Source organism: Piliocolobus tephrosceles, chromosome 10 (assembly GCF_002776525.5).
Source record: "Piliocolobus tephrosceles isolate RC106 chromosome 10, ASM277652v3, whole genome shotgun sequence".
NCBI classification, from domain to species: Eukaryota; Metazoa; Chordata; class Mammalia; order Primates; family Cercopithecidae; genus Piliocolobus; species Piliocolobus tephrosceles.
This window is the reverse complement of record NC_045443.1, coordinates 28710260-28737321: the sequence shown is the minus strand read 5'-3', so window position 1 is coordinate 28737321 and position 27062 is coordinate 28710260. Positions and strand designations below refer to the sequence as shown.

The window sequence follows — 27062 nt, the reverse complement described above, 5'->3', positions numbered from 1 at the left end:
TCTGGTTAAAAAACAAAACAAAAACAAAAAACCTTCAGCATCCTTATGAATTCTTTGCAGCACCTCCCTCTTTTTACACAGTTTGGAAAACTACAGCATTTGGTAATCATCAGTAACCATCTGTTTAGCTGCTGCTTATTATGCATGGCACTATGCTTGGTGTGAAAATTACATCAGTAAATAACATGGTAATAATAATAGTAGCAGTAGTATCAACAACAGTGGCCATCCTAGCAAGAACAACACATACTATGTTCCAGGCACTGTGTTAAGTAAATGAAATGAATTTATGATACCTTATTAGCAATTTAGTGGTACTGAAGATTCTGTGACCCAACAAAGATGTGTGTGAAAGACATAGAGCTAAATGAAATAAATATAAAAAGTATTAAAATCAAAATATAAAAGTCATGCTTTACATTTTTCGGTTAAAATTTAACAAAATGGTCAGGTATATTATCATTTGATCCTCAGGATGATTTTGAGAGGCGTGTATATCCTGAAATTTAGAATACTTAGGCTACTTAACCAAATTTATAAGCTTATAAAACAACAATATAAGTATTTTAAATGTATTGTAAAAGGATTTTACAGTAATTATTTCAGAAACAAATAACTTTTTAAAATTAAATTATAAAATGATAAATTTGTGAAATATTAGTAATTGGGTACAAATCTGTGAAGTAGGAATTTGCCCTGCACCTATAATACAGGAATAGAAATGATATCCATAGTGTAGAGATTATATTCTTTAATACACACATTCTTCAACCTTCCACCCAATCCATCTTTTTAATCCTGGATATAACGATGCACATTTTGCTAGATCAATTGTGATTTCATAATTTCAGCTTGTACAGTCATACACCGTATGATGATATTTTTGTCATTGAGGGACTGTGTATGCAACACTGGTCTCTTAAGATTATCATAGGTATTTTTACTGTTGTCTTTTTTTGTTTAGATACACACTTACCATTGTGTTACAACTGCCTATAGTACTCAGTACAGTAACATGCTGTATTGGTTTGTAGCCTAGGAGCAACAGACTATACCTAAATAACCTAAGTGTGTGGTAGGTTATATCACCTAGGTTTCTAGAAGTATACTCCATGAGATCTGCATTACAAAATCTCCCAGTGACACATTTCTCAGAATGTATCCCCATGGTTAAGAGACAAAAAACAGCAGTGAGCTAAAAATTTTCACCTACTTCCTCTAATTTGTCCCTCTTCAGCTAAGCTAAAAAAAAATATATACACACACATATATCTATAGATATATATAATATATAAAATAATATGTAATATAATATATATAAAATATATACACATATATAATATATAGATATATCTATCTATAGATATATAAAGAAGAAACATGTATAAAAGTATACACATACACATATGTGTATATATAGTATATGTATATATACTTTTTTATACATAAACATACAGTATACATATATAAAGTATATACACACATACATATAAAAGTATATATGCATGCAAATATGTGAAGAATGTGGCTTTATCTTTTTTTCTTTTCAAGGCTAAACACTTCAACTCCTTCAACAGTATGTGACAAGGTTTCCTGCTTTATCAAAATACCACCTAATATTTGCATGCTATTTATGGTTTCTAAGCTTTTTCACTAATCTATTATCTTTCTTTTTTGACTGGTTTCTAAGGGACTCACAACAACTAGGCAAAGCAGGTATTATTAATCCCATTTAGAGATCTGAAAGTGGAGCCTCATACATTTTTAAAACTTGGCCAAAATTACATGAGTCACAAGCTAGGACTCAAATCTAACCCTCTTTACCCCTTAGCATATTTATTTGACAATCGGTTACAATTCTTTTAATCACAAGTAACAGAAAATTCAGCACAAATTGACTTGAAGGGGAAAAAAAGAAAGTTACAGTCTCATGAGAGAACATAAAAGAACTTTAGTGTGGGCTCCATCTAGCATGCAAACAATGTGATTGGGATACCAATTTCTTCAGTTCTTAGTTCTGCCAATGATGTTGTTTCTATTTTCTCAAAAGCTCTACATATATGGTCCCAAGACAATTACTAACAGCTTTAAAGATTTTCTCATTTTCTTACTGTGAAAAACAGAGTTTAATATACCTGAGGAGGCAAGTCCTCAAATTGCGTCTGAAGAGCTTGGCTCAAATTATGTATGCATCCTTGGAACATGGGGATGGAAAACAATTATTAGCCTAGATCAACAAGTATCTATATGTAAATTAGAAAGTAGGTTAAATTTCCTCTAAACCACATCGCTAAAAAATAAACTATCAAATGGGAACAGAGGAATAGACGCTGAGGAGGTACAAATGAATGTCTAAGACATTCTCATTCTGATTTGGAAATGTCTCTTTGAAAACATGGTATCTTTTGAATGTATATGAATGGTATAATTAAATGTAATGCTTCTATTTGACCAGTGAAAGAGAGTGTACTACTTTACTATGACCTAAAAATTCTACTTGTATTCATGCAGCCATTCATCACTGTAGCGCAAATATACACTAGTTGTTCAAAGTAAACATTTTTCTGAAGCTGAAAGTAATTATCCTTGACCTCTCAGAGTATTTTCCAAGTTTTTCATTGAGTAACAATAATAAGAATCAGTTCAGTTTGGCATCCAACTGACAGTGTGATGAATACTTCTTCAAAAAGGGGATAATAACATCCAAAGCACTATTTTAAATAACTCTAATCTTGGTAAAATGTTCCAATTAAAAGCTACCAAAACTCTAAGAGCCAAATTGTGTTGTTGGAGACCCAGTTGATTTTTTAGAGATTAGTATGTCTCCTTAAAATATAATAAATACACAGTATATATACTTTTGTATCTGTGTATATAGTATGTGCATATATACTTTTATACATAAAGTATACATACATAAAGTACATACATTCATACATATAAAAGTATATATGCATGCAAATATGTGAATAATGTGGCTTTATCTTTCTTTCTTTTCAAGGCTAAAAGCTTCACCTCCTTTAACAGTATGTGACAAGGTTTCCTGCTTTGTCAAAATACCACCTAATATTTGCATGCTATTTATGGTTTCTAAGTTTTTTCACTAATCTATTATCTTTCTTTTTTGACTTGTTTCTAAGGGCCTCACAACAACTAGGCAAAGCAGGTATTATTAATCCCATTTAGAGACCTGAAAGTGCTGGTCCTATATATTAATCTATTGCAGTTTGTTAAGATTCAGCTGCTCCTTTCAAGGTAATCTATTGGAGAAGACATAGGTCTTTTTATAATAATATGGCCGAGCAGTAGTATAGTTATATACTGAATGCTCAAGAGGAGCGCTTGATTTAATCTGCAAGGAGGAAATAAAAATTTTATAGAGGGTAAAAAATGGTGAATTATGAAATAAGAGTGGGTTTTGCCTGGCAGTAAGCAATGGGATTCTAGGCTGATGGTGCAGTATGAACCAAGGCCCAAGACCATAAAATAGCACACTATAAGTACCAGCCATTTGCTTCTAAAAGCAGGAAATGTGAAACAGAGCAGCAGAAGATGAGTTAGACAGGTAAAGACCAGATCAATGAAAGATGTATGTTTTATGCTAAGTCGTTTGAACTTTTATCTTACAGGCTACAGGGAGGCACTGAAGACTTTCAAGTGGGAGAATGACATCCATTTTTTGCTCTAAGTTGAAAAGGCACAAAACTGGAGGTAAAGAAGTCTATATAGGAGGTCAAGGTAAGCATTAAAAATATTAACTGAGACAAAGATAACAGGTTTGAAGTAAGTGTATATGTTTAAGGATTATTTTTCAGGTAAAATAGAAAGGTTTGGATAATTAAAAGATGTGAGGTGGGTGGATTACAAGGTCAGTAGTTGAGACCAGTCTAGCCAATATGGTGAAACCCCATCTCTACTAAAAATACAAACATTAGCCAGGCATGGCGGCATGCGCCTGTAGTTGTAGCTATTCGGGAGGCTGAGGCAGAAGAATCACTTGAAGCCAGGAGGCGGAGGTTGCAGTGAGCTAAGATGGTACCACAGCACTCCAGCCTGGGTGACAGAGTGAGACTCCATCTCAAAATAAAATAAAATAAAATAAAATAAAAAAGATATGCAAATGAGGACAAAAGGAAAAATCTAGGATGAATTCTCATTCTTTGGACTGGAGAACTTGGCAGATGTTGTGTTACAGACATCTCACTGAATGACTATAACTGAAGAAAAATAGAAGGAAGAAAGGACTTGGATGAAAAGGTATCATTTCTCTATAGATATGATACATTTGATAATTTAAAATGTCATTATGATTTTATTACCAACTAGGTTACTATCAAAGTATTGTAAATAAGAACTTTTTTTTTTTTTTGAGACGGAGTCTTGCTCTGTCACCCAGGCTGGAGTGCAGTGGCCGGATCTCAGCTCACTGAAGCTCCGCGTCCTGGGTTCACGCCATTCTCCTGCCTCAGCCTCCTAAGTAGCTGGGACTACAGGCGCCTGCCACCTCGCCCGGCTAGTTTTTTTGGGAAAAAAAACTATTTTTTTAGTAGAGACGGGGTTTCACTGTGTTAGCAAGGATGGTCTCGATCTCCTGACCTCGTGATCCGCCCGTCTCGGCCTCCCAAAGTGCTGGGATTACAGGCTTGAGCCACCGTGCCCGGCCATAAATAAGAACTTAAAAATGAATGAATGAATCAAAACTAAAGAAGTCAGCACAGAAAAACTTCAGGGTTGTGAAACTAGCCTGCTAAGCTAAAACAGAAATGTTATTTCCTTTTTTAAAAGAGGGGTCAGGTGGCAGTACTAAATTTCTTAAGGAAAATTTAACCACTGATTGTAATGTCTGTGGCTTCTGGGGAAAACATAACCCCAAATTACAGTGGCTGTGGTTATAACTATTATGAAGAGCTTCCAACGTCAGACATCGTTTCAGGGTCTGTATGCACTGGAGTTCTTTTACAGGACTTTGCTAGAACAGCAAAATTAATGACTATCCTCTTTTTGCCTACTTTGGTGTCAATAACAAACGTCCTTTCCGTTACTTAACAAAGACTTTTAAGTGACTCAGAATTAATTTAATATGAAAATCAATAAGCCAAGGTCATAAATTTCCTTTTAGTATCTCAGAAAAAATGTACAATCTACAATCAATGCTAAGAATTAGTCTTAACTTGCGATCAAGGCCAAAGGAAAACATCTCTCAAATAAATTCTGAGAATTATCTACCACAATCCTTAGGTACTCGGTTTTCTGTCACAGTTTAACATTTATCTCCTCAGTAAATCCAGTACTAGCAGAGAGGAAATCTAGAGGTAAATTCTAAAGCAGAAGCTGATTTTTCCCTTTTCATTTCTCAGGAATAATTTAGGTGGCTTAAGTTACACAATGTTTTTGCGTTGCCACACTAGATCATTTCCTAATTTCTACTGTGACTTAGTAGACAAAGAAATATATTAATTGCTGTTAATTATGGTTTTAGTTTTCTTTAAAAGAACATTCAAGTGCTGTGAAGTGACCTTCACCTTAGAATTTAAAAATGGCTTCCAAGCTTTTAAAAAGTCAGTGCCTTCAGTTAATACTCAGAACAGTTTATAGGTCCCTGGAGAGGGCCTCTTCAGGCTCCATGTATCCCAACTAGCTGCCAGACAGAATGAGCAGTGGCCTCTGCATCTAGGCAGGGGCTCAGTAGAAAGTGGCAGAAGCTGCTGTTCATAGTGGTGACCTGAGCTTCCTAGAAAGTCTGGATGAATGCCTGGCTACTCAATCATGGGTTACAGGGTGACACAGACAGCACCAGTAAGTTTAACACTTTCATTATTTCATCTGAGTACATGTGAAATATGTTACATGTGAAACTATTTACAGTATTACACAGTAATATTTACAGTATTACACAGTTAATCTAAAGTGGCCATATTCTTTCTAGGTAGAAGATGGACACAATCCATAAAAGAATGTCATAAAATCTTATCCAGAAAATATTTCCTGTTTATTTATTTGGTTTTAAATAACAACTATATGCTTATTAATCGAAAATTTCTATTTCCAGCCCTGACAACTCCCCTGAATTCCATTTCTAAATTTCTAACTGCCTACTCAACATTTCCTCTAGGCTCATGAATAAGCATCACACATTTAATACACACAAATTAGATTTTTTTTTTTTTTTTTTTTTTTTTTTTGAGACAGAGTCTTGCTCTGTCGCCCAGGCTGGAGTGCCATGGCCGGATCTCAGCTCACTGCAAGCTCCACCTCCCGGGTTTATGCCATTCTCCTGCCTCAGCCTCCCAAGTAGCTGGGACTACAGGCACCCGCCACCTCGCCCGGCTAGTTTTTTTTTTGTAGTTTTTAGTAGAGTCTCGGTCTGACGCCCAGGCTGGAGTGCAGTGGCTGGATCTCAGCTCACTGCAAGATCTGCCTCCCGGGTTTACGCCATTCTCCTGCCTCAGCCTCCGGAGTAGCTGGGACTACAGGTGCCGGACACCCTGCCCGGCTAGTTTTTTTGTATTTTTTAGTAGAGACGGGGTTTCACCATGTTAGCCAGGATGGTCTCGATCTCCTGACCTCATGATCCGCCCGTCTCGGCCTCCCAAAGTGCTGGGATTACAGGCTTGAGCCACCGCACCCGGCCACAAATTAGATTTTTTAATCCCATGAAACTTAACCTTTTCTCACCTCAGTAAATGAAATTACTTCCAAAATCATCATCCATCCAGTTATTCTGAAAGTCATTTGTTTTTTAAAATCAGCTCTATTAAGGTATTACTTACCTATAATTTTCACGAATATTAAGTGTGTAATTTGGTAAGTTTTGCCAAATAGAAGCGCTATCACAATCAAGATAAAAAACATTATCATTGCCCTCGAAAAATTCCCCTGCCCCCAGATATTGTAACTAGTTATGTGTCTTCTCTCATATCGCTTTTGTCTTCTCTAGAATCTCATATAAATTGAATTATATGAAATGAAAATTTACTGGGTTTGGCTTCTTTCCTAACTATATTGTCTAAAGAAATCCCCTACAACCATTATCAGCTAAATATATAACCCCGAATTTTTTCTTCCTAGCCCACAGCACCACACGGCATTATCTTGCGTATCATAGCTGTTTTCCAACTTGAATGTTAGCTCTATGAAAGCACAGGGGCCTTGTCTATCTTGCTTAATGTTGTGTGTCAGAAACGTCTAACAGTGCCAATACATGGCAGAGGCACCATAAATGTTACAGAATGGATGAATACATAAAAGTAACACCTTCTTAAAATTTTGCCTATAGAACTTATCTGTTAATTTCCTAGGATCATTTCATATATTAAATGATAAATGACATAAATCTGTACTTTATACTAAGATGAGAACACAGGGAGATAGAATCGAGTAGTGGCAAATTAAAGGCCTCAGGAGTTACGCTGCCTGAACTTGAATACTGTCTGCTGACTTTTCTAAAAAGTCACATGGCCTAAAACAAGTTACATAATCTCTGTAAGCTTTAGTCTCCCCATCTGTATCAATGGGGATAATAATAGTACCTACTTCATAATGTGGTTGTGAGGAATTGAGATGAAACATCTAAAAAAATTATAAAAGTGCTCAGCACTTAGAATTGAATTAATAAGTCAATATTGTTAATTATTGCCATCCCCACCACCACCAATTCTGCTATTATCTTACTGCTACTATTTTCTGCAGGCAAAGCTACAAAAAAACAAAAACAAAAATAAATAAAAATACCTTTTTAGCTAAACTAGCTTAATATATTTGCTTAGAATAAAGGCAACTTAATGAAACTTGAATATGGGGAACTATTATTGTTTCCCTTATTGTTATCAGATAATGATCTGTCAGCTTTTGTAATGCCCTTTATTTGAGGGATTTTCCTAAAAGAAGTAACAAGGACATTAATTATAAATGTGAAACTCATAGTTAAAATCCTCCAGGATATGCACAGAATGAAGAGGCAGTATTTCAGATTCCTATCACTAGCAGCCCAGGGGTAAAGTCTATTTATAAATTGTATTTCTAGTCTTGCAACAAAACTAATTTAGGACAATTAATTAAACTCATGGGACTTTATACAAACCAATCTGTAGTAATATATTAGTTTTTCCAATTGGCTTTTCCTAGGAAACTAATATGATTAATTAATAAATGCCATCTATAAACTTATTTGAAAATTTTGGACAAATACAATTAAGTCATTAAAAGCATCTTCTGGGAAGTGTACCCTTCAAGGATATTTACTGCGTGTTTCCTACATGCTTATTTTTCTTGTAGCTGGTATTTTACAGCTAGCATAATTTTCATTTTGTTTAATGATTATAATCAGATACATTATTAATTTACTTTTTCCTTTACCTTGGGAATTTAGAAAAACGTTAAAATACCAGATGATGTCAACAAGAGGTGAAACAGGAAAACCCTGGATCCTTTGTCCTTCCACGGACACACTCAATTAACAACGATGCATGCACAAATACCCTTTGTGGAAAATTCAGACACAAATTGAGAGAGTCCTTCACCCTGGGCAAGCATGAAACCAACTACATTGAAACTGGTAGGAAAACTCAAGACCTAACTCTCACCACAATCCCTATACCCAATACAGTGCCATATGATCCAAAGGAAATCCACAGCTCTCAACTTCTCTGGTGGGGAGAAAGTTGGATTACATGTCCAATCAACCTTCCTAGAAACTACCCAGGTTACCCGCTTCAGTCTTACCTATCTCAGAGCAGTAACAGGACCTGGCATACCACTGATGCCTAGAGGCCAGTGAGAACAAAGATGGTGGATTAAATTAACAAGTAAACAGTTGCTATAGCCCACCCACCTGCTCAGTCCAAGAAAGAGGGCAAAAAACCTCAGATGGCAGCTTCTCCCTGGGGAGGGAAACAGTTGGACTACATGTCCAAAGTTCTAATTTTTCCAGGGGCTCCTGGGAAACTGGCTTCTGTCTCACCTATCTGCGAGCACTGGAACACCATGTACTTTAGACACCTATGGGGTGCCAACAACAAACACAGCAGTATGGATTAGCATAAACATTTGAGAGGCCCACAAAATCTCTGATTACGTTGATTGGTGTGGTTCTTCACCAGTACAAGGCGAGTCAATGAAGACTGTGAGAGGTAGCTGTTATTTCTAATGGATAGAAACCAACATACAGAGTCAAGAAAAATAAATAAGGAACAATGTTCCAAACAAAGAAATAAATGTCCTGAAATCCACCTAAATGATACAGAGATATATAATTTAACTTGGCAGAGACTTTCTAGCAAAACGTGCAAACGTGTAAGGAAATTAATGTAATTTATTCAAGACATGTTTAGATTGTCTTCACCATATTCTGAACCTACAGAGGACAAATTTCAAAGTAGTGTATCATATACTGCATGTTTCTTGTAGACTTTTGACAAATCAGCAGAGAAGTGTGCTCTTTAAGATATATTTTTTCCATTAGGATGATGAATATGTGCTGATTTTTTCATTCCTTCTTACCCAATTTAAGGGATGAATGGCCCACATCAATGTGAGGTTACAGGAATGTTTGGGGTCATAAAACAAATTTAAATAAACTCTCCCAAATAAGAACTTAGCCAATGAACTTGACCTTACTGGCATGAAATTTCAACCAACTGAAGTGACAGACAAACACTTTATATGCGATAGGTACTCAATATACATTTATTGATAGGTTACAGTAAGAATTAAAAGGTAATACTGCTTTAGTGAAAAAAATGCAAGAAAAAAAAAGATCTGCTACTGTAGTACTGTTATCTTACCATAGATGCTATCTACAGATCTGTTTAATTTTTGTAATAAATGGGTAACTGTGTGTTCCTGAGAATAAACAAGTGACATCTTTAAAAAATGTAACTTTTGTCTGGGGTATTAAAAACTCTGAGCTTTTTAAGGCTTCATTAAGATTAATGAGTCATAAAAAAAAATCTGGGTTGATCTGAAAGGTTAGTCATTTTAGCAGCATTTATAATGTGAATGAACAATTGTAGTATATTTAACAGTTTGAACATGAGAAACCGAGTTCTTTTGCTTTTGATACTTAAGGGAAGATTTATTTAAGTACTTCTGCCTATATATATATAAAAAGACTAATGATAAAATAGGACTGTGCAAATTCAATCACAGAAAAACAAACTAAGGTAATGTTTTTAATTGTTCAGATAAACAATCGAAAGTTATTTTGCATGTAGGCCACACCTGTTGATCGTTATGTATCTTTATGAGACTATAGGGAATATTTGTGAGGTTTTATTAATTATTGTTACCAACTATAGGTATAGAGATTTACAAATTAGAATTATAAATTAATTGAATCAAATTGTTTTCTACACAAATATATTATTTTGTATTGATTGAGTTTGTGTCCATGTGTGCGTGTTTGTCTCTATGTATGAGAAAAGGAAAAATAACACAAAGTTTAATGTATTTGCAATGACTAAACATAAATTTTGTTTTGACCTTTTAGAAAATAAAGTAAACGGGTAAAATGGTCAGTTACTAAGTTTTCAATATCAGAAAGATGAAAGCACATTAAAATATTAAAAATGATTAATTCAAAATATTAACATCAAAATGAAAATTAAAAATTAAAAAGTCATAAGTATCTACTAAGGTTGTTTTAAGTAAAATAAAAGAGTAAGGGTACTTCATTTTGAGAAAAATGAGAAAAAAAGTAAATATTTACAAACAGTTAATATTACTAACCTGACTTATTTTTCTTTGTTCTTGTATAGCTTTTTGAATTTCCTGAGATACTTTTTCTTGATCTTTTGCATGTTCTGTCTTCCATAATTCCCTTTCTTCAGCATGGGCTTTTTCCAAATTTTTTCTTTCTTCTTCTATGGCTTTTAAAACTGCATCCTTCATTGCTTCTTTTTCAAGCTTCAAAATAAATAAAGACCAGAACAAATTTGAAAGATTGACTGCATAATGATTTCTTGAGTAAGACAGACTTGGTTAACCTAAAAGATAAAAAAACTTTGATCCTATAGTGTTTAGTTCTCACATTGCTATTTTTATGCATAGCAAATAACTGCTATAAAATAAAATCTATTATTCTTTTTTATACAAATATTCCTACTTAATTTCCATGGCATTTCTAATCTTCAAAGAAATCAGGTCTTAGGGTGAAGTAGCAGATTTCAAACTATATAGTCTAAGGATCCGTTTACAATCTTAAAATTATTGAGGATATCAAAGAGATTTTGTTTATGCTGATCACATGTATTAATACATACCATATTAGAAATTCAAGAAAAAATAAAATTCATTTAAAATTAATATCATTAACTGCATTGATATTAATATATTTTATGAAAAATAACTCTTTCCAAAATTAAAAAAGGAAAATTCCACTGTATGTGTCTTTAAACCTCTTTAATATCTGACTTAATACAAGACAGCTAAATTAATTCCTTTTTCTCCCTTCTGTGTGAAATCTGTAATGGTGTTTTTTAGTTGAAGTATGTAAAGAAAACCCAGTCTCATACAGATAGGTAGTGGGAAAAACTGAGTATTTAGTAGCCAGTTTAGATAACTGTAGATATTCTTGATGATTTCACATCAGAACTTGACAAGGACTAGTTCTTAAAGGTTACATGGCATAATGAAAATAAAATTATGTCAAATGAAAATTTCATGTTATTATATTACAGTCCTTTCTTGTACTCTGAATGAATCATTTATTGATACATAATTTTTAACATTTTTATGGGAAAAATAATGATTTATTGAGTTACATGTCTTCTCCAGATGCTGACACATTTCTTTGTACCAAAATTTTAAAATCACATTTGTTAATGTTACCATAAATCTCATTCAGGAACATACGTATTGGAAAACAGATACAAATTTTCTAAAATTCGACTTTTTGCTTTAAATCACCTCAAACTCTATTCCAAAGAAAGAGTGCTACTTTCCATTTTGTTCTTAAATCCATACTCTAGCAGTATACAACTTGGCCACCTTCTACATTATTCACATCAAACATATATGTTGACTCCATCTTCTCCATATTTCCAGAATTTGCCTATTTCTTTTCTTTCCAAACTGCTAAGTCTGTTTCTACCACTCACTATCTCGTAGCCAGAATTTTGATGCATTCTATGAATTCTTTCCCTGCCTCTAGCTTTTGTTGCCTCTAATTTCCCAAAAGTTAATGTCAATTACCATTACATCACAAACATGTTTTTAAAATATCAGTATGTCTCCCTTACCCTGTGGAATAAAATTCAAACTCTGTTCAGAATGCTAGCCATCCTTTCAGGCTGAATTCAAAAGTAATTTATTGTTTAAAAACTTCTAAGACATAGACATAAGATGTACACACTCATAATAATTTAATGCATTCCTCCTTGCCCTCTTGGTATATAAATAATATTTTTCTTATCTGATTATAAATTATTTAAGAAAAAGACAAAATCATAGTCATCCTTAAATGTAACCCTGGTATAGTGATACATAGATATGAGACATTCAATATTTGTTTGCTAAATTTAATTTTAAATCTAAAACTCAAAAATAAGTGTTAAAAGTGTATTTGTTGGTGTGTGTATATTTTATATCTATAAATACATGATTTAGATGAGTTATTTTAAACTTGGCTTTAAAAATTACTTACCTTGTCAGGGGTGGTGGCTCAAGCCTGTAATCCCAGCACTGTGGGAGGCCGAGACAGGCGGATCACAAGGTCAGGAGATCGAGACCATCCTGGCTAACCCGGTGAAATCCCGTCTCCACTAAAAAATACAAAAAACTAGCCGGGTGAGGTGGCGGGCACCTGTAATCCCAGCTACTCGGGAGGCTGAGGCGGGAGAATGGCGTAAACCCGGGAGGCGGAGCTTGCAGTGAGCTGAGATCCGGCCACTGTACTCCAGCCTGGGCGACAGAGTGAGACTCCGTCTCAAAAAAAAAAAAAAAAATTACTTACCTTGATACACAGATGCACACACAATCTCTAGTTAGATCCAACAAATCGCAGGTGGATATTAGTGTCCCAACATATATGATCTTTATAACAAGTAACTCATAACCTATATTGTAAAGCATTTCAATGCTACCATTATATTGTGTGATGTGAATTTAATAAGAATATAAGTAGTCATATCTTAAGTTTAAAATAAAAAAATAAAAATGTTGATTTTTATGGAATGAAATATTATATAAAAGATTCAGCATATTATTAATATATTCAGTTTTTTTATTTCCACTTACAAGCAACCCACTATTACAAATGGAAATACCTTTGCAGCGGATAGTAATGCCTCTTTATTTCTTTGCCTTTCTTCCTCCAAACATTTCTCCAATATTTCCTGTCAAATGATAAGACAGTTGGAAAAACATTAAATGTATTATTTGAGGTAACACATTCTTTCTATACTCTGAGCACAGTGAAAGTATTACCTTCTGTTCTTGAGATTGCTGAATCAAAGCTTCCTTTATTTTTTCTTTTAACAGTTCCTTCTCTGTATCTAGCATTTCAAGGAGCCTCTGATGCTACAAGGAATGATAAGCAAATTATATTATGGCTCTGAGACAGATGATCTATCAACAAGGAGAGTAGCTGGTAGAATTCATTTGTCCAGAAATATCGAAGTAGTTACAAAAGGAAAAGTTCCCTAAAATGAAGGCTTAGGAGAAAAAAATCACTAAAATCACCTTTCTATAATCAGCCAAGATACATTTCCTAGCCCCAAGTTCAACAGAGTATACGACAAGAAATCTAACTTAAGAACAACTAGTCAAAATTGAAAAATTATTCAGAAAATGATGTCTTTTCCAAAATTAAGTTTAGAAAAATTACTCACTAAAGTGATTATTATTAGCTTGCAGCAACAGAAGCAATGAAACAATTAGATGATAACTGAGAAACATAAAATATATGCTTGATGAACAACTATCATCATAGATTATTTGCGTTCCTAGTAAGGCATTGTTAAAAAAAAATTGAAAGATTTATTAATTGTTGTCACCTCAAGATTTTACCACAGATTCAAAAACTAAATCTATGAAATGAGTCCAAGAAATATCATGTAACAGGTAATATAAATGTGTATAAAGTTAATGTATCTATTTTCATTTTGATGTGCTACAGAAAAAGCTCACATAACTATCAACCAGTTATCACGGGATGTTTGAATAGAGTTTTCTGAGAATATTCAACTTTTGCAGCCTCAGTATCTCCAATAGCCATGAGCCAAATACTGTTCCAGAACAGTGCACTGATGTGGAAACAAAACCAAAAAATATGTATTGCTACTCATATATTTTTCATTAAGTTATTAAAGGCAAGTAAGACATTTTCTCAGATTTGGAATGCTATTTATATCCAAGCCTCCTTTAAATATGAACTCATCTGACATCCAATATTTTAAAATAGATTTATGTCTTTTAAAGTTGTTCTTATTTAAAACATTTTTAGGGAGAGAGTCTATATTGAGAGTAAGTGACCAAGCAGTTCATGTCTACTTAAGATAGTCTGTTATTCTTGTTTTTAATTATGCTACTTTTCATCTGTTTTTCAAGAGAATAAGTAAAATCACATGAAAGATGTGTTTTTTCCCTTAAAAACAAATCTAAACTGTGATATAAATCATTACATGACTCAGAAATTATGAGTACTATATGAAATTATGTAAGGCAGCTAATTAACAAATGAGTAGACTTACCACATAATTAATGTATAAGTATTAATAACAAACTTTAATTTTGTATTCTACATAAATCTAGATGCACACAGAATTTCATAGGATCAGAAACAATACCTAATCCTATTTGAAATATACATATGAGAAAATATGCAAATATATATACCAGGCAAATAATTAGACTTAAAAATGATAAAAAATTATAAGAGATGAAAATATTCAATTTAGACTTGGGAAGAGGTAAACATAACACAAATAAAGCAAAAATGTTTAGAATTAAAATATATAATAAAATTTTTGGAGTTATTAATAATTAGAACACAAATATTGCTTAAAAAGAACTGGTAATGTTAGCAAACTGAAACTAATATAAATCACTAATTGATTTGTTATAAGTGGGCTAAATTCCCTAACTGGCCCAATAAATACTAAATTTGAAGAGGGTACATTAGCTAAAATGACAATGTAATGTTTATAAAATTCATTCCTGAATGTCATTTCTTAATTCTGACAGTATCCTACAATAGAAGACAATTTTTGAACTTGTTTAAGAATAAACCTGAAATTACTGTTTGAAAGAAGCATCCTACATAAAATATAACCTAAGTAAAATCACAGATTCACTTGAGAAAATACAACTGGGTTACTGGCTTTTCTCAAACTTACAGATAATAACAGCACTTTTGAGGTTCCAGGCACTGTTGAAGTGCTTTACATGTAGTAGTACCACATTAAACTCTCACAACAAACTGCTGTATTCGTCCACATTCTTCTCATTTTCAGATGAGTCAGCTGAGACTTAGAGAGCCTAGGTAAGTTACTAGGTCTTTAATTATTTCAACCATAATCATACCCTATATAATCATTATCAGTAGTAGTAATTATCTAATACTAAAAGCAGCCCAGTACATTATACCTCGTTATTACCTATAGCAAATAAAAGCTACATAATGTAATCAGTATGTCAAGTAAGACCTCATTTTGATTTTGCTGTAATAGAATAAGACTAATCTATGCTTCCAATTTGGTCATTTCAGACTACTATTATTATTAAAATAAGATGATTTCCTGAATAAATTGCAATTGGTATTGAGACAGATGATTCAGAAAGATACTTAATGGCAAGGGGAAATTTTCTCCTTTCTTTCTTCTCTTTTTTCTTCTTCTTTCCCTCCCTCCCTCCCTCCTCTATGTTGACCAGGCTGGAATTGAACTCCTGAATTCACGTGATCTTCCCACCTCGGCTTCCCACCAAAGTGCTGGGATTACAGGCATGAGCCACCGTGCCCAGCCAAAATTTAGATCTTAAAATTAAACACAGATAATTTGTAAAGCAAACAAATAATTCACAAGAGGCTACTCAAAATCCATATGCTTCAATAAAATATATTTTGATTTTTGTAAAACTGATATATGCTAATTATAAAAAATATAAAGAAGTAAAAATTTCCCAGTGTCTCACTACCCAAAGAAAATCACTGATAGCATTTAGGCAAACATCCTTCTGGAGAGCTGGTTATTAAATATTTTATATAATGAATTTATATATAAATATTATTCTGTAACCTTTTGGAACTCTATGGTATAGCATTATTCGTTTTGTTTTGTTAAATTTAATATATATTTTGCCATTCTCCTTTTTATTGACTTTTATGTTGTTTCCAATTTTTCACTTTAAAAAAATGTTTATTTTTGTGCATGCATCTTTGTGAAACTTTACAATTATAGCCTTACGAGAAACTCCTAGAAACCATATTAACAGGCTGAAGATTGAGCAAGTTTTATATTTTACTGCATACTCTCAAACTGTACTCTAGAAAAAATACCAAATTACACCTTTTCTAACAAAGGAGACACCTCTACAGAAAAGAATCATGGACTGCTAGAGCAACTAATCAATGAAATTGTTCCACCCTTGGAGAAAGGAATCCTTGCTCTTTTTGTCCAGAAATACTTTGTATTTACTACTGACCAATCACTGCTATTTATTCCATCATTATCCCTTTCTAAAGTGGGCATTTTTGTTGCAGTTATTTGGTTCTTTTCTCTCTCTTACAAATCATAACTATAGTTTTTTTGAGGCTGTACAAGGTGGCTCACACATGTAAATCCAACACCTTGAGAGGCTAAGATGGACAGATTACTTGAGTCCAGGAGTTAGAGATCAGCCTGGGCAACAGGACAAAACCCTGGTCTCTACAAAAAATACAACAATTAGTTGGGCATAGTGGCATGAGCCTATAGTCCCAGCTACTTGGGAGGCTGAGGTGGGAGGATCACTTGAAGTAGGAGGACCTCTCACCTTCATAAAACTGTATTTATATTAAAACTACAAAAAACTATATAAATATTTTTTATAGTTTTTTGAAGGGGAGGGCTCTCCCTACTTCTGGACCGTCTCTGTTTCCTTGAAGTTTCTTTTCATTTGTTCCTTTGAGTCAGTAACTTTTTCATTTGAGATGTTTTTGTTTGGTAACAATTTTATGTTCATTCATATTAAAACCTCAAACACAAAAATGTTGAAAGGAAATTCTGTGTATGTGAGTAAGCTTCACAATAGCCACAAAAGGTATTGAACTAATTTTTCATGGTTGTGGAGATTCCCAAATGTTAGTTCTATGAACATTTTCTCTTGAGCCAGTCTTTTTGCTTAGAAAAAAATTCTCCAGTCTCCTAAGTGGTACTATGAGCCAAACTTTCAGCATTCTAGGATCAATGTGTTAAGAGGCATAGTGGAGACCTCACTGCTCAGTAATGGTCTTTGGTTTAATCTCCTTGTTTTTAGTCCCATGCCTTCTCTTGCTCTTTATGAGTTCAGAGATTATCTGCTTTGATTTCTCTTTTGTTCTGCTAGGGTGTACAATAAGTCCCGTACTTAAGTATGGTGTGTGTTAAGGATTAAATATTTTTTACCTCTCTCCCTCCCCCACAAATTTATATGCCGAAGCCCTAACCCACAATGTGATAGCAGTTGGAGATAGGGTCTTTAGGAGGTAACTGGGGTTAGACAAAGTCCTGAGGATAGGGAAAAGAGCACTCGCACATTCTCTCTATGTGCGCACACAGCAAGACTGTGGCTACCTACAAGCCAAAAGAAGAGGCCTACTCAGCAGAAACCTTGATCTTGGACTTTCTAGCCTCCAGAACTGTAAATATAAATTCCTGTTGTTTAAGCCAATCTATGGTGGGTGCTTTTTAACGGTAGCCTGAGCTGACTGAGACAGTGCACAAGAGGACTTGGGAACACAACTGCCAAGTCATATGGACTTTCAAACCATTCCTCTTGTTTTCAGAGCTACACGGCACCTAGTGTTTGTACCCATGGCTTTCGAGGGTTTTGCAGGACAAACCAGCTTCTTCATGGGTTCCACCTCAATAAACAAGATTACAACTTGCTTTTCTCTGCTAAATCAGTTGACAATTGTATACCTGTTATCTCCTTTCATATTTATTTGTCCTAGTCAGTTTTTGCTTGTTGGTTTTGTTTCAGTCCCTTTATGTGTCATTTTAGTGATCTGGGGTATTTTGTGGGGGAGGGGGACTAAGAGGTAGGACAGATTAGTGTTTTAAATCACCAAATCCAGCTCTGAACCCTTGGCAAGTTATCCAACCATCCCAAATAATTCTAATACCCACCATTAAATAGTCAAATGTCAACTAAATTATCACTCACTTGATATTAGTTCCTAAAACTGTACATGCCAATAATAAATGTAAGTGTTAGATAGCATTCCTTTGAAAATAGATTTAAACAAACTGATATATAACTAAGACTAACATTTTAAATTTCTTTACGATGACACTAGGTCAAAACATCAGAAGGAGAAAAGGTATAGGTTAGCTAATATAGAAGTGAGAAAAAAAAAAAGAAAAGGTGGTGGGGAAGGATACTGTCTGCTGAAATGTTTCTATTGTTTTTAATAAATTCCTAATCTTTCTATCCTCCCACGATTGAGCAGAAGGAACTGCTTTTTTGGGGAAAAAAAAATCTTTAAGAAAAACTTTTATTTTAGGTTCAGGAGTACACATGAAAGTTTGTTACATAGTTGAACTTGTGTCACGTGGGTTTGTTGTGCAGATTATTTCATCACCAAAGTATGAAGCCCAGTACCGGAGAGTTCTCTTTATTGCTCCTCTCCCTCCTCCTACCCTCCACCCTCAAAGTAGACCCCGGTCTACTTTGTTGTTCCCTTCTTTGTATTCATGAGTTCTTATATTTAGTTCTCACTTGTAAGTGAGAACATGAGGTATTTGGTATTCTATTCCTGCATTAGTTTGCTAAAGGTAATAGCCTCCATAGCCTCCAGCTCCATCCATGTTCCCACAAACACATGACCTTGTCTTTTTTTTTTTTTTTTCTTTGAGACGGAGTCTCGCTCTGTATCCCAGGCTGGAGTGCAGTGGCCGGATCTCAGCTCACTGCAAGCTCCGCCTTCCGGGTTTAGGCCATTCTCCCGCCTCAGCCTCCCGAGTAGCTGGGACTACAGGCGCCCGCCACCTCGCCGGGCTAGTTTTTTTTTTTTTTGTATTTTCAGTAGAGACGGGGTTTCACCGTGTTAGCCAGGATGGTCTCGATCTCCTGACCTCGTGATCCGCCCGTCTCGGCCTCCCAAAGTGCTGGAATTACAGGCTTGAGCCACCGCGCCCAGCCTACTAACTTTGTCTTTTTAATGGCTGCATAGTATTCCATCTTAAAATGGTAGAGGAAGTATCTCCACAGGACTTATATTGGTACTATTCTCCAAATGTCATCTCTCTTGGCTAGTTGGCTGCCCAAGTTTTATTTTGTGATTATTTTTCACAAATATTACATTCATACAATCTTACCCATCACAATTGAAATGTGAATTGTTCAGAGGAAAATAAATTTCTAAATTATCGTTATCCATGCCCCAAGACAAATTTCAGCATTTAAAAATTGTGATAGAAAATTTTTGTAAATGAATGCCATTCTTCTCCACCTCAATAGGTTTCATAAGATATAATTTAATTTGTTGCTGATGGGCAGACTTCTACAACGAATAAATTATTTAGCACAACAATTCCATCAGGGGCACCTTAAATGAATTTACTGTGCTATCATTCAGTTTGTTAAATAACCCTAGAGAAATAGGGCTATGCTATTCCTAGAGGCCTATGACCAATGATGCTATCATCATTCCCCTAGACTGAAGGGCTTAGGGATATAGAAATCATATGGTCAAAAACCAGTAAACAGGCTCTGTAAACTATTGTTACCACAGTATAGAAATTTATAGTTTGTGTTAGCAAGTTTTATAAACATTTATTAATTTTTATATCTATTGGACCTAATAATAAAACATCAGGGTTATACTTTATTTTCCATTTTGTTTTTCTAGTGATTTTTATTCTGTTTTGTACAAGTTATCTTGAGAAACACTGTCAAGAGTACATGCTAATAGTGTCACACACACGTCTAAGTCTCAATGCCAATGGCTCTACTGCTAGTCTCATTTTTCTTTTTTTCATCGTCATACTTTTTCTTTCTATTGGCATTAAGTACTATCAAACATTCTGTTGCCTGCCATCCATTTGTTGCTTCCATTAGACCTTACAGAAGTTTACCCTCTAGAGGCTCTCAGTTTATTTATGGAATAAAGCAAACACAGGCATTCATGCATGCATGAATGAATGAAAGAATAAATAAAAATTTACAAACACTTTGCTCTACACAGCCTCTTTTATTTGCTTTTTCTCAGCCTGTTTTTGTCTCTTGTTCTCTATATCCCTTGGCATTACTGCTATGTGGTCAGTTTTTATTTTTGTTTTAACTATTATTTTTACAATAAGTATGTTCTTTTCCTTTCTGCCTGATAAAGTTCCATAGTAATCAGCTGTTTTCACAGTGGTTCATTGCTTTTTTCAGATGTTTGAGGTTAACAGGAGTGTATCCTTGAGACTCGGAGTCCTGTTTTCTTCTTGTTTGTATGTTCCTAACTCCTAGCATGAGGCCAGGAAAGTAATTAGCAAATGCTTATTGAATGAATAATCCAATCAATGAATAATGGGAGGGAATGCACCAACAGACTTGTACAAAAATAAACAAGTGGAGAAGGACAAACTAGATAATCTGAGCAAATGTCAGAATGATAGAATATTATGATGGAAAGGAAATTTACATTATCTAGTTCTACTACCAACAGAAAGTATAAGGGACATAGAATTTGAAGACCATGGTTCTGGTTTTAGGTCTGACATTTGTTAGCAGAATGAAGGACAAATCATTCATATACTTATTAATAAATATGTACCGATTGCCTGCATTGTACCAGGTAGTCATAAGACTGGGGTAACAAGTAAAAAAGACAGGTGGAAAGTTTCTATTCTCAGACATCCACATTCTGAGAAAAAAGGTGAAAATCACCACAAACAAGTAATAAATACAGGAATAATGTAATTTCAGAAGTTATTATGAGCTGTGAAGGGAATAAAAGGTTGATGAAATTTAAAAAGTAAGAGAAGAGGAAGGATTAGCTCCTTCAGATGAAGTGTTCATGTCATGTAACATCGCTTCAGTTTTTCTACAAAATGAGAAAAATGCCACCTCACAGGACTAACGTGATGACCATCTGAAATAATCTGTGTGAAAGTATTTTTTAAAAAGTGTGATAACTCTTTACAAATGTAAGAGTTTGTTAACAAAAACAATCTAAACAAGTGGTCTCCCAGAGTAAACATCCCCATATATATGCAGAAAATACCATTTCCTACGAGTTTGTTCCACTGTGCTAGAAAGTTATGTTATAATGAGCTAAAAACTTTTCATACAAACTCAACTCGGTCTGCTTGAGTCACAAAAAACAGTCTAACTTCTTTTTAAAAATTAAAAAAAACAATCCTGCTTTTCCTCACATCTCCCAAAAGTTCTCCACCATATCAGACACTGACACTTGCATTAGTGACTCTTCATGTGATCTGCTTTCAATTCCCTTAAAACCATGCATGCTTTCCTCAAGATGTTTAACCATGTACTGTTTTCATGAGAGCAGCCATTAATAAAAATAATATATGCAGTGATGATTAGGGCAATATTAGCTATTATTACAACCCCTTAGTCTCAGAGTTTAATACAATCAGTTTAATTTTAATGTTTCTAACAGTCCAATGTTTATAGATGATCTCATCACCGGTGACTTGAAAGCCCAGTCTCCTTTCATTCTGTGGCCCCATCTTGTCCTATTAACATAAAGCCCTCCACATTCAGCTAGTGAATAAAAAGAGGATAGAGCAAATGGACTTTTAGCCACTTCTACAACATGAACTATCAATGTCCTCTTTTTAGATCAACCAGATCATAATTTGTATCACAAAGTGAGAAGATAACAAAGGGATGTGTCCATGCACCATCCAAGTGTAAATCCAAACTCTACAAATAACCATATATTAACGCAAACCTAAGGCATAATTTTGTATATTTAGGGTTCAATAAAGTAGCAAGATAAGCCAGTGTTCGCCATTTGAATAACTGCACACATTCACTGAGAATCCATTTGGGGAATCAAACTCAACTTACCAAATGTGTATATGTATAACAGATTGCATACATGGTCCTAAAGATCTTATCATAATCTAATGAAAGAAAAAGTAACATGAAACATAAGATCACATTAAAAAGGAAAAAATACCTAGGTAAAGGTATAGGAAATAATTGTTTAATTTCTGACAAGGCATAGCATCAGAAACAATTTGTATAGTTAAATGTGAGAAGGGCTCCAAGGTAAAAGTGGGATCTAACAGAAAAAAAGGAAAAGAGGGTTTTCTAGGCAGAAGGAACATGTTAGTTCCTATTCTAGGAGAAATAAAGGGTACTCCAGGAACACAAGCATGAATATGTGAAGGCTGTGGGAGGAGCTTAAACAAAGGTAGGATGAGGTCAAATTGTCTGAATGTTTGCAAATTAAGAAATAGAACATTTTTAAATTCCTTGTATGATAATGATACTACTTGATGCAGAGTGGTATGTGAAATGAAAAGAATAAAATTTCAAGGGGCAAAGAAAACTCATCAACCAGAAAAAAAACAATATGGGAAGTGGGACTAGAAAGGAAGAATAGAAATTTCACAACACAGAGTCACTAAGAGATAGCAATTAATCAGGCAGAGAAGAGAGAAGAATGAGTAAAGATGAGTAAGATCTGCAGCTTGGGTACCTGGACAAATGGTGATGTCATAACTAGACAAAAGGAAGAGAAATAGGCTTGAGAACAACAGAGCAAATTGCTTGGTTTTGGAAATGTTGAATTAAAGATGCCAATGGAATATTAACTTTCAGTATGCTGTTCAGAAGTCTGTTGAAGTATTAAAGTTTAGAAGAGAGGTCAAGGGCAGCAAATTGTATCTCTGACAAGAAAATGGAATATAACCTAGACTAAGAAATGTTGTTTAACTCTTTTATTTATTCATTTTTTAATCTAGGACTCCTTTTCTGGATTATCCTAATTAACCATTAAGGGAGAAGAATTAAGATCTAGATTATAACAGATAATTCATTAAACTAGAACTTGGAAGAAAAAAATTAAAACCATCAGATTTCTACTTAAAAAAATTACAGAACATCGTATTTTCTTCTCCTTCCAACTTCAACAGATACAGGACACTAGAAACCTTTTAAGCTGTGAGCCGTTGTAACATACAATCTATATATGGACACATAAACAAGGTTACCTTATAAAAGCCTCCTGCATATATTCAGTACTATTTTATACAGGCTTTTCTTCTTATAGGAAACAGTTATAGAATTGATACCAAAATCTGAGACAAGTTAGGTACTTATTCCCTTCATTCATGAAAACAAACAAACAAACAAATAAACAAACAAACACACTTTGACATTTGATCATAAAATACTTTAAAACCCTGTTCCCTTGTAAAATATTGTCAATTATTTCAAAATCGATTTTTGTTTCTGATCTAAAATGAACATATACACTTTCTCATTGCTATCTACTGCAAATACAGAATACTCACTCAAGAGTTTATTGTCCCAGTTCATACTCACTCCCTTTTTAATTTGGTATTCTAGATCCATGCCCTCTAAGTGAACAAGAAAGATAAGCCAGGAAGTTGAAAGTATATTTTTGTTCTTGGTATGTGAAACTTTCAAACTTCACAAATCTTTTTCGGATCACTCTAAAAATCTAAAACAGCCTTATTACACAGTATGTGCCATTCACAGCAGCAAATTGGCCTTTTCAGAAAATTGCCCTTGTATCATGTTTTCAGAGCTATGTATAATGACACTGTGAGTTCAAATCTTCAAAGAATCCTTGGCAAACAAGGACTCAAAAACTCTGGTCTATCATATAGAGTCTAAACTCCTAATCATTTCATACACATAACAATGTGGTTCTAAGTAAAATATGCCATGAATTTTCATGAATGCCTGAAATAGCCTTTTCTCAACACTTCATTCTTAATACTCCTCAGTCTATCACCTAGAGAATGACAACACATCCTCTTGGATTCAATGTGTTCTCTGAATAAACAGGCAGTAGTAATTCCTCTTTTGTTTGTGGTTGGTCTTTTCACACTTAAACATTTACTGCAGAATGCTTTAAACATACAGATAGTAAACAAAACAGAATAATGGAACTCTCTACACCTATCATTCACTTTCAACAATTATCAATATTCTGCCAATCTTTTATCATCTGTAATGCCACCCACTACCTACTTGATAATGATGATTTTAAAATTCTTTTTCTTTAGGTAAATTTTACATACATGAAAATACATAAATCTTAGCTATACAATTTTGAACAATCTTAGTTATGCACTTAGCTGTGTGATACACATCTTTATCATGATATAGAACATTTTCATTGCCCCCAAAATTTCCCTTTACCCCAAAGCAACAACAGTTTTGATATTCTCCTCTGACCATATATCATATGCATACACGCATATATGTATGTATATATATGAGATATATACATATATGCATACACACAGGTTTCATTGCTCTGCCAAAAAATCTGTAATACTCATCCCTACAAGTTAGTTGTATGTATCTGTAGTTGATTCCTTCTTATTACTAAGCAGCATTCCTCTGTATAAATATGCCATAATTTGTTTACCCATTCTCCTGATGACAGACATTTAGAACTGCTTCCAGTTATTGGCTACTGTGAATAAAGGAATCACAGACATTCTTTGATATAACATTTTTATTTCTTTTGCATAAATACTTAGGACTGTGTATGATTAAATTTATTAAAAACTGTCAAATCTTTTTCCAAAATGGTTGTACTACCAGTAATGTATGAGAGTTCCTATTGGTTTACATACTCACCATTTGGTGATTTCAGTCTGTTAAATTTTAGCCATTTTACTGGATGTACAAAAGTCTCTCTCTCATTGTGGTTTTAAACTGAATTTCCATAATGATTAAAAATGTTAAATATTTTATCATGTGCTTATTGGTTATTCTTTTATTTTCTAAGTTTTTTCTTTTTCTTTTCTATTTTTTTGAGACGGAGTCTCACTCTGTTGCCCAGGCTGGAGTGCAGTGGCACAATCTTGGCTCACTGCAACCTCAACCTCCCAGGTTCAAATCATTCTCCTGTCTCAGCCTCCTGAGTAGCTGGGATTACAGGCGCACACCACCATGCTCGGCTAATTTTTGTATTTTAGTAGAGATGGGGTTTCACTGTGTTGCCCAGGCTGGTCTTGAACTCCTGAGCTCAGGCAATCCGCCCACCTAGGCCTCCCAAAGTGCTAGGATTACAGGCGTGAGCCACTGTGCCCGGCCTCTAAGTTTTTTCTTTTAAGCCTGTTGTTCATATTTTTTTAGTTCTTTTCTTTTATTACTGATTTATATACTCTGGATATAAACTCTTTGTCAGATACATGTTTCATGAATGTTTTTCCAAGTTTGTGGCTTGCCTTTTCACTTTCTCAACAATGTCTTTCAAGTAGCAGAAGTTTTAAAGTTTTCAATCAGATAAACCCTAATTTATCTATTTTTCTTTTTTGGCTATTGCTTTGTGTTTTCTACAAAATTATTGCCTACATCCAGGTCAAGAAGATCTTCTACTGTATTTTCTTCTAAGAGCTTTTGCATATAGGACAATGATCAATCTAAAATTAAGAGTTGTGCAATCATTAACTCTAGCTTTAGACTGGTATACTAATTGGTTTGTATACAAACTGGGTTAAAGGCATAGGACACATGCAGGCTGTGTTCATTTCACAGCAGGGCTCTGTAATTAGGCAATAACTACTTATCATCATACCTAGTAAGGCAATATAGGAGAAAGAAAACAGGCCAAACAGGTTCACTACTATTCCTACTTATAATCAAAGTCACTAGTTAAGGAAAAGTTAATATTGCTTTGTTTTCACAGTAACATAGGTTACATGTGGTCATTTACCCTGGTTGCACTGGTTAACAAGATGGCCTTCCAGAATTTAAAAAAGCATTAGGAAAATTAACTGAAATCTATATCAGTAGACCTCATCTAAAAATAGTGAAGAGTTTATTACACTTTGCTTATCTAAGATATTCCATTAATCGCTTTTTAAAAATTGAAAGTTTAGTAGACTTTTTTTTTTTTCAGCAAATTGAAGAAATAAATGCAAACCATGGAGTTCCACTAATACATTAGATACTTAATGCAAGGGTGTTAAAGGTTGAAAAAGTTAACCTAAAATAAAGGCATTCAAAAATAGTTGTTTTCCCCTGCTTTGGAAAAAATTCTTCCAAGTGAAAATGTTTGATTCAGACTCAAATATAAATATAGAGGTTTTATGGTTTTTACTTGTTTCTTGTAAAAAATAAAAAATTAAAAATAAATAAATAAATAACAACTTATTTCCTGCAATGTGAGTCACAAAAGATATTGTAAACAGATTTAATCACAATCACACGTGGCAGTTTTTTGTACATTAAATTTTAGACTAAGCAATCACGGTGGCTCATGTTCAGGTATAAAATTCCACTGATCATACATTCACAAATTTCACATTATTTTGTGTATTGTTTGTATGTGGGGGGGTTAGTATATCTTCTGTAACAGAAACTCATGAGCATCTTATTTTACCTTCCATAAACTTAAACATTGAATAAGACCAAGGGATCTGGTAAGATTATCTTAAACACACATATTCATAAATATGCCTCCACTTAACATGACTTAAAAGACACTAAATAAATTTAAGAAACTTCTTAAAATGATTCACAAATATTTCACCCATTTATGGGCCAACAGATTAAATGTTACTTGGAAAGAAAACCTAGCATAGATAAACTATAAGATTAAATCTACTTACAGAAGTTACTACAAACTCAAAATAATAGCAATAAGCTTCTTTCTATGAATAAAACATAAAACTACAATGTAATAGCAGATTTACTTCAACCAAACAGCCATATTA

At 34.0% G+C, this 27062-nt stretch overlaps 1 protein-coding gene across 8 annotated transcripts in view; it reads right to left on the bottom strand.

Moving 5' to 3' along the window:
* CCDC91 (coiled-coil domain containing 91) overlaps positions 1-27062 on the bottom strand; it is a 363292-nt gene that overhangs the window by 80784 nt on the left and 255446 nt on the right. For all 8 annotated transcript variants that reach the window (XM_026457081.1, XM_026457085.1, XM_026457082.1 and 5 more), the window contains 3 exons: positions 13423-13515; positions 13263-13331; positions 10726-10902 (listed from right to left, as the gene is read on the bottom strand). In XM_026457081.1, coding sequence (XP_026312866.1) covers positions 10726-10902; positions 13263-13331; positions 13423-13515 — 339 coding nt within the window. The remainder of the gene's footprint in view (positions 1-10725; positions 10903-13262; positions 13332-13422; positions 13516-27062) is intronic.